This window comes from Limulus polyphemus, unplaced genomic scaffold, assembly GCF_000517525.1.
Source record: "Limulus polyphemus unplaced genomic scaffold, Limulus_polyphemus-2.1.2 Scaffold1465, whole genome shotgun sequence".
Classification (NCBI taxonomy): Eukaryota; Metazoa; Arthropoda; class Merostomata; order Xiphosura; family Limulidae; genus Limulus; species Limulus polyphemus.
The window spans coordinates 161,502-171,443 of NW_013667075.1; the positions used below are offsets into that span (position 1 = coordinate 161,502).

Here is a 9,942-nt window from a genome sequence, read left to right on the forward strand (position 1 = left end):
GAGCATGTGCAAGATGTAGATAGTATTCATCCGGTTGTTTTCAGCCACGTAATCACGGTTACAGAGCATGTGCAAGATGTAGTTAGTATTCATCCAGTTGTTTTCAGCCACGTAATCACGGTTACTGAGCATGTGCAAGATGTAGTTGATATTCATCCAGTTATTTTCAGCCACGTAATCACGGTTACTGAGCATGTGCAAGATGTAGTTAGTATTCATCCAGTTGTTTCAACCACATAGCGTTACAAAAATCCTTACCCGTTAATAACCGGTAAGCAAACAAGATTTATAAACATAAGGGTGAATTTTATTGATGATGGAACATACATACTACATGTTTCAACAGAACATTGATTTGTCTTCTTCAATGCTCTGGCAAAACATATAGCATGTTCCATCATCAATAAAATTATTCCTTATGTTTATAAATCGTTGTTTGCCCACCTATAATTATATCAGCGTAATGTACTTCCTTACTCAAGTATCCTTACTCATTATTATGGCTGCTGAGCATCTGGAAGATGTACTTTGTATTCATCCAGTTGTTTTTTTCCACGTAGCTTTCCCAATATATATACATATAATAATGTCTGTTAGGCATTACACTGCTGTGGAAGAGCACAAGACAATAGGAATAGAACAAGGGCTTTGAAACAACAGTTATTTTATATTGTTTAATCTGGACATACATAAAATTTGTGTTATGGATTTATCAGTCATGTTTGTCGTTGTTCTCTTTATATGCCCTGTGTTTTATAAAACACACTACTAATCAACCTTTTCATTCTCAAGGGACGGAGTAAAACTGTCCTCAGCGTCTTCTTCGTTCAGGTTAAATAATTCCGTCCTTTGAGAATGATAAGCTTGGCTTGTCTAAACTAGTCCCCATATTTTTGTTAATTATTTATTCATAGTTATACTGGTTTGTTATGAATGTATACAAAGTATTTCTTCTTTAAACATTACTAGCCTTTTCAAGAGGTCAATATGGTGTTATATTGTTTTCTTAGTCAGAGAAAACTTACAAAAAAATGAATTTGAGTGTTCCAAAACTGTCGAACAAATACAAATGTATGTTTTGTAGGCCTATTCTTCTAGGATGTTGTTGTTTGAAGTTAAGCATAAAGCTACACAATGGGCTACCTGTGCTATTCTTCTAGGATGTTGTTGTTTGAAGTTAAGCATAAAGCTACACAATGGGCTATCTGTGCTATTCTTCTAGGATGTTGTTGTTTGAAGTTAAGCATAAAGCTACACAATGGGCTATCTGTGCTATTCTTCTAGGATGTTGTTGTTTGAAGTTAAGCATAAAGCTACACAATGGGCTATCTGTGCTATTCTTCTAGGAATAAATATTTTCAATTACATTTCACCTGCAACATCTATCTCGTTATGACTTTGAAATAATATGGGTTTATAGCATACGGTGATTGTATACATATGTTCAAGTAAAATTGTAAAAGAGCATGTAAGACAAAGTTTTCACTAGACTGGGCGTGTCCTAGTGGGTAGGATGCTTCGACTGTGAATCCAGGGATTGAATGTTCGCATCTTGTTGCTGCAAAAATGCTATCCATACTCTGGGCACGTGGGTGCGCTATGCAAATAACGGTTACATCTCATTATATTTTTCCGAGAAGAAAAGTCCAAGAGTTTGATAGTTAATGTTTGTAACCTGAAGGTCGTTTTGTTAGTTAATGTTTGTAACCTGTAGGTCGTTTTGTTAGTTAAGGTTTGTAATCTGAGAATAATTTTGTTAATTAATGTTTCTAACCTGAAGGTCGTTTTGTTAGTTAAGGTTTGTAATCTGAAAGTTGTTTTGGTAGTTAATGTTTGTAACCTGAAGATAATTTTGTTAATTAATGTTTGTAACCTGAAGGTCGTTTTGTTAGTTAAGGTTTGTAGTTTAAGATCGTTTTGTTAAGGAGCTTTATCTTGAAAGTGGTTTTGATAGTTAGGAGTTATAGTATGAAGATTGATTAATTAGTTAAGAACTGTAACTTGATGCCTGTTTTGCTACTTAAGGTTTGTGACTTGATACTCTTTTTCTATTTTTTTGGTACTTGGAGAGTTTTATCTTAAGATCGTTTTGTTAGTTACAGTTCATGAGTTAAAGTTTGTTTTTTAGATACGGGGGTTGCAAATTAATGACTGTTCTGTTAGGATTAATAATTTGAAGTTTGTTTTGTTAATCAGGGTTTTTATTTTACATGTGATTTTGTAAGATAAGGACTTGTGACTTGGAGGTAAACTATTGATATCTGAAAGTTTGTTTGTTAGTTAAGGGTTGTATTTTACATGTGATTTTGTAAGATAAGGACTTGTGACTTGGAGGTAAGCTATTGATATCTGAAAGTTTGTTTGTTAGTTAAGGGTTGTATTTTTACTTATTTTGAATGGGGCTCAAGTTGAAGCTTGTTTTATTAATTAGAAATTATATCTTCAAGGTAATTTTGGTAGTTAGGAGGTGTAAGTTGATGGCCAGTTTTATTGTTGTTGGGGAATTTTATAATAAAAGTCGTTTTATTGGTTAAGCGTTGTAACTGAAAAGTAATTTTCCTAAGGTTAGTAAATTGGTAATGGTTTTGTTAGGGTGTTGTAAACTGAAGTTTTATGTAGGAGATTATTATTGGAAAGTCGTTCGTTGTTCAGGGGCTATAACTTGAATGTCATTTTGTTTATTAGTGATTGTAACTATATTTGTTTTTATGGTTGTTGTTAGTTACAGGTTGTAACGTAAAAGGTTTATTACACCTTCTCTACCATAACTCGTCTGAACAAATAGACGGATTTCAAGTGATTACATTTAGCAGCATGACCAGTCATACGATTTTCCAGTAAATAACTACGTGTAACTGACCAAATAATAGACCAGAATGACTACTCGAACAGTGTAGTTTTAATTCCCGGATTACAACAATTTTCAAAGTATTCCTGATGGAATCTCAGGTGTTAGCGTTAGTTTCTTGCGAAAGAGGCTTGTAAAAAAGTGCGATTCTCTGAAGATGATATTAAATGGCTTCAGAAACTAACGAGTTGCTTACAGTGTTACCTTTCTCTCCACAGGAGGCTTAACGGGAACAAACTTCGATCCTTACCCGACATGCTGTTTTCAACTACATCCAAACTGAATCGATTGTAAGTATAAGCTAATCATCATTTCTTTCATTAATGTCCGCTCGTCATATAAAAAGAGGGAATTTGTCGTTTTGGTCCTCATATCTGTCGCTTTCACCAATTAAGGAGCAAAAATGTCATGTCTTGTGGGCAGGACAAACCTACAGTGACCTCTACTAACGAACCATGATTTCTTTGACACGTTACTTGACTTTCCAAGTAGTAGTTTGTTTAAAAATGGGTATACTTCACATATGGCGTATTTTGTATTCACATTATAGTCCGTTTGGAAAATCATGCTGTAATATATTAAACGCACACGTATATATATATATAAACGTCTTGTAATATATTTATACCCAGGATGCTGCAGAGAACATTTCAACTAAATTTCTTCAATATAAAATAGATTTAATTCAATTAGTCACTGTAAATATATGTATAAATATAATTACTTCAGTTAGACTCTGTGCATATATATCAAATAGACTTAATTCAGTTAGTCACTATAAATATATGTATATAATACAGCAGCTTCAATTAGTCACTGTAAATATATATATAAATATAATTACTTCAGTTAGACACTGTGCATATATATCAAATAGACTTAATTCAGTTAGTTACTATAAATATATGTATATAATACAGCAGCATCAATTAGTCACTAAACGCATGTAAGATAGGTAATTGGTAAAATCGATATAGTGTGAACTTAAAAGAAATGACACGCATATCCAAAATATACTTTTAAAACATGAAATTGATCATTTTTTTCTCATACCTTATTGTTGAGTGTTTATAATATCAGACATGGCAGGTATAGCAAAATTTCCTACATTTTTGCCTTATAATTTAATAAGCGAGAAGTCGAAACTATAGTTTTGTTTGATTGCTCTTCACTCATTGATATACATATATATGTATGTATGTTCACACACACATATATATATTCACACACATACATACATATATACACACACACATACATACATATATATACACACACATACATATATATATACACATACATGTATATATATGTACACACACACATACATACATATATATACACACATACATATATACATATATATGTTCACACACATACATATATATGTATACACACACATACATACATATATATATACACACACACATACATACATATATATACACACATACATATATACATATATATGTTCACACACACATACATATATATATATATTCACACACACACATACATATATATATATATATTCACACACACACATACATATATATACACATACATATATATATACACACACACATACATACATATATATACATATATACATATATATGTTCACACACACACATATATATATTCACACACCTACATATAATATATATATATATATATATATATACGTATATTCTCACACACACATATATATATATGTATGTATGTGTGTGTATATATATATATATATGCATACAATGATATAACCAACAAACTTGAGTATGAGTGCAACAGTATATTGACAAATTATTATAGTAAATATAACGCATTCACAACTTTGTTTCAAGATATTGAATCAATAAAAAAACTTAATTCATATTTTTTCATTCACTATATTCCTTTTGATTCATATTTTATTATCATACTACGACAAGAACAGAAAGTTGTACAGCGTCAATACACGTGGACTTTATTACACCATCCTGTACCATCGGAAGCGTATAATTGTTGAAGGAGTTCCACCACGAAAGTAAAAAACAGAAATAAAAAAATAACTTGAAAACCCCGACGTTTTAAAAACTTGGCTAAAAATCAACAAATACAAATCACAAGAAAGCCAAGTTATTTTATTGGAAATCTCAGACCCTTCCTGCCCTTCTCCCAGTTCTAGTCTACTGGGCTCGAATCCGTATGATACCACAAAAAAACTCCCTTACTTTAAGCTGTGTGTGTGTGCGCTCTAATAGTGACTCCTGCCCTTCTCCCAGTTCTAGTCTACTGGGCTCGAATCCGTATGATACCACAAAAAAACTCCCTTTACTTTAAGCTGTGTGTGTGTGTGCGCTCTAATAGTGACTCCTGCCCTTCTCCCAGTTCTAGTCTACTGGGCTCGAATCCGTATGATACCACAAAAAAAACTCCCTTTACTTTAAGCTGTGTGTGTGTGCGCTCTAATAGTGACAGTCAATCCTTTAGCATTGGCATATATATAGATAGATAACAGAATGCTGTTAACTGACTGGCTGCCTTACCTCTGGTAAGAAGCCCAAAATTAGGGACAGTGGCAGATAGCCGTAGTAGCCTTGCCATAGATACAAAATGCAAATACAAATCTGCCCTCTATAGTAGTTTCTATGACTTTCGGAAATAGCTTTCGTCAGAGTTATTTTAATAGTGATTACTGGACCCAACTGAATGTATTACATTATTAATATCACTCACACGGTTTTTCATGCTTTTCAAAGTAATTACTTTAATACTTCACAATTAATATTTCTTTTCAAAACATTACCGTATTTTGTGACGTAAATAATACAATAACGTCAAAAGTCAAAATATATTGAGATATTTTAGCTTTCGTTACATGTTTGTGTTTAAAAATTGAAAGGGAAGAGAGGCAACACAGTCGATTGATCCGAAGTTAATAATATTAAAAAAATACGGTGCCTAACAAGATCAGTAGAATTAAAAACTATAACCCGAAAAATCAAGCCTAAAGAGTTTGAACGTTCATTATTAGAGAATTCCAGCTTGAACTTTCCGAATAGCAAGTTCTGCAGCAAATTCATCATTACCATAGGGAGTCAAGTTAAGGAATGGTTAAAATCTATTAGTATACCTAAAGCTCACTTTAGATGCCTTAAGTTTAAAAACTACACTTTTTTTATAATTTCCTGGGGAGTTGTCATTGTTTTTTAGTTTATGTTTTTTTCCTTTTTTTTCAGTTTATATATATATAGATAGATGTATTTGGGATAGTTTTGTTAGGTACAGTTTATGAGTTAAAGTTTGTTTTTTAATTACGGGGTTGAAAATTAATCGGTAGTTTTACCTTCAATATAATTTTGTAAAATAAGGAGTTGTGACAAGAAGGCTATCAATCGAATCATCATGAGTTTCAAATTCTCTAGCTGGTTTATACTGTAGGTAATGTAGTGGTCATTTTCAACCATATAGTCCCTAAATCTGTGGTTGTAACTACATTACACTAGATTTACAATACCTGATTAAGTAGCATTATGGAATAGTTTTTAATGTATAATTTATATTGAATATATATCTAAATGTAAATCTCAATTTCAGTAACATTTTTAAAACCAACATAGAGCATAATCGTGTCTGTGTTTTCTTCCTCCTGTCGCGAAACTATGTGTCATGAATAGCTTTTTTTATCTTCTCATAAAATTGTTTTCAGCTTTTCCTTCTTATCTCACGTTTCACTGAATGCCAAACCGACAATAATGACCTTCATTATGGCAGCCACTGGGGAAAAAACTTACCAATCACACTCGGTGATAGTCTCGTCTGTAGCCACGGCCTCCCCCAAGTGGCAAGTCCTTCCCTTTCCTAGTAAAAACTTGCTGCTTCTCATCTGCTTATCTCTCTACATTGTTATGTATATAACTTAGTTTTGAAATAGTAACCACAAAGTGACAGAATAAACAAATTATTTAAAGGTGTAAATAGCCTATGAAGTAAAGAGTTATACAGTAGTATATTATAGCTGAAAACATTTCCACTTTTATAAATGCAATTTAAGCAAATAAAACTTCATGGCCCCAAACCGAAAGAGTAAAACGTTCAACACTTGTATTATCGACAGTATTTGGCAGAAAACCTCCACATATCGTTCATTCAGTAAGTGGGAATTAGAAAAAAATATGATACTTTTCTACATGCCTTCAGGAAGCAGAATTATGGTCTTAAGGGCAAAAAATTGGCCAAAATTTTATGAGTCAAATCTAAAACATAATAATACCCAGTTGCACACCCTCAGAATTCCCTGAGATGCAAAGTTTCAGGTCTCTAGGGTCCTTTCTCTTGAAGCTATGGCGGTGACACACGCAGGCAAGCTCTTTTATTGTTGTTGTATTGAAGTTAAGTACAAAGCTACACAATAGGCTATCTGTGCTCTGCCCACCACGGGTATCGAAACCGGGTTTCTAGCGTTATAAGTCCGCAGACCTACCGTTGTGCCACTGGGGGGGGGTCTTTTATTGTTATAGATATAATATTTATATATTAAATGATTTCATAAAGGTCTGTTCAGATCGGAGATTTAGAATTTCCAATATGGAGATATATTTTATACTTAATTACATTGGAAAATAAAGGTACATGGATCAGATTAGGGTACCAATACCATACAGAAAGAGACTTGCAACAAGTCGTATACCAAACATGGTAAAAAAATACGGCGTCTAATAACAGGTGAAAACCTACAAACATAAACAAAAGTGACAAAAGCCGTGCATGTGTCCCAAACAACAAACAGTACGCACCATATTCAAGGAGGATCTCCGTCTGGAAAAGCGACACAAGTTGCATCCACGATATATCCGTTCAATTGTTGCATCTCTCAAGCAGCTGGAAAATGAACCTGGTACTCATGCCATTCCACCTAGAATACGCTAAGGCCCCTTGTCAAAATGCACTTTCGTCGGATATAATATGGGTATCGAAGTGGCATGGACTGTAGCGACGTGGTGAGGCTCTAAAATCGTTTAAGTATAACGTACTCAACCTTTGTACTTAAATGGACAGTTAGAAAGTTTGTGTCATTTGACCAACTATTGTTCTGGTTAACTTATACTCTTCAAAATTGTGCATGAGTCGGATCTTGAGAAAATCGGCTAACGTGTGTTGTAATTTCCCCGAAAGGCCGCCTGGAGGAGTCACCTGTTTTAATTACTCGCACAGTAGTGTGTTGTCCGTCAGTCAGTTAGAAGACACACTAAAATGATATCACATAAGGGACGCTTAACTTGCAATGTATACTGTCGTGACGTCAGTAAAACGTGTGCATGCCATGAATCGCAAGAAGAATTATGCTCTCTATCGGCTACAACACAGCATGACATATGAACTTCAAAAGCAAGAAATAAAAATATTTGTTATTTTTACTTGGGGTTTTATTCACTTTTGAAACAGAACACTTTAGGGGATCTTGTGGAAGTACATCTATTTGATTACTTTAAGATGTATACGCCTAGAAGTGTAAACAGATTGATGTTATAAATGAAGATGTAATCAAAGTTTCCAGGTTGGCTGACAGTTGTTGAGAACTGGCTGAAAATCGAAAATAAACAAGTTATGTTCAATATGACATTATTATGTTGTCCGTTATTAGGGGTGCGATAATGTTAAATTTTCTAGTAAATATTTCGAAACTTAACTAACTATGAATGTTGATAAAGATGTGTTTTTTGTATAGCTTTCAATCAAAAAAAGCGATTATTAACCCGTTTCATTCTATATTAAAATGCTGTGTCGTTTTTTTTTTTGGGGGGGGGGTTAACTTGTAATTCACCGCTTGTTTGGAGGCATTACCTATATATAACGTGTTTACAAAGATTACATTTTTTACATTCTTCATAACTAACAAAGTAGAGATTATTATAGTATCCAGGTGGGCTATCACGATTTTTACATTAATGTTTACGACATAGTCGGAGTCGAGTCTGTAATTATATTAGATTAGGTAAGTGATGTCTAGGAGACAGAAGCAACTCACCTACTTAACCCCCTGCTCAGGAACAACCACATGTAGCTAGATAAGGCAAACAGTGAGAGATGAATAAGGGTAACACCAAATGTCTGCAAGGATATGTGGATATGGACAATTAATTCTCTAATTCACGGTTATCTGCCTGTCTTATGAGCGTTTAGCTGCTTTCGAATTTCCCTGACTTTAATATGTTTGTGTGTGTCTGTAGTTTATAATATTACTTTGCAAGAAACGTGTTTATTTTATTATAAAATTACTTACTATCTGTATAAATGAGTTGGGATGGGGTATTTGCCGGGAAAAATCAGTTCCTAAAATCCTGCTATATACTTCCTACTTGTGTAAATACTGGGTCCAAGCAAGTTCGGAATATTTTTTTTTTCCTGGATTAACTATCAATCTTATAACGCACCCAGTGTTTCAAGTCGTAAAATATTTTGTAGGATCGCACAGATTTAAACACGGCTTGTCAGCTACGAAATCCAAAGCTGTACCACAAGGGCAACTCGCGTCTTCCTACTATATAATGGAGAAAGTAAAATATTGATCAGTTGGATAGTATATATTATAATAACTTAACTAACCACTATAAAACTACTAGGCATTTCAGAAGATATACAGTGAGTAAACATTTAACGAATATGGCATTTAATGATATAATAATAACTTTAGCGTTTTTAGACAACGTAGGGCACTCCAGAGACTGACCATTTGAACGGGTTCCACAATATATCTAATAGTGACCAGTCTGATTCGTTGAACAGTGGGAGAAAGTAGAGAAGATATGTTTGGAATATTGGTTTGGTTAATTTGTTGGGCAAGATGCAAAACGATAACCAGTATAACTTCTTCAACATGATACAGGATACTAATTGACCGGCAAAAATTGTTGGACAAGACATAGGATGTTAACCAGTCTAACTTGTTGGACAAGACATAGGATGTTAATCTAACTTGTTGGACAAGACATAGGATGTTAACCAGACTAACTTGTTAGGACAAGACATAGGATGTTAACCAGTCTAACTTGTTGGACAAGACATAGGATGTTAACCAGTCTAACTTGTTGGACAAGACATAGGATGTTAAC

General features: G+C 33.6%; 1 protein-coding gene across 1 annotated transcript in view; it reads left to right on the top strand.

Annotated features, from left to right (window-relative positions):
- Positions 1–9,942, top strand: part of LOC111086825 (slit homolog 2 protein-like) — a gene marked incomplete at its 3' end in the record, with an annotated part of 189,243 nt that overhangs the window by 94,853 nt on the left and 84,448 nt on the right. The window contains exon 4 of the mRNA XM_022391287.1: positions 3,067–3,138. Within this exon, the coding sequence (XP_022246995.1) occupies positions 3,067–3,138 (72 nt within the window). The remainder of the gene's footprint in view (positions 1–3,066; positions 3,139–9,942) is intronic.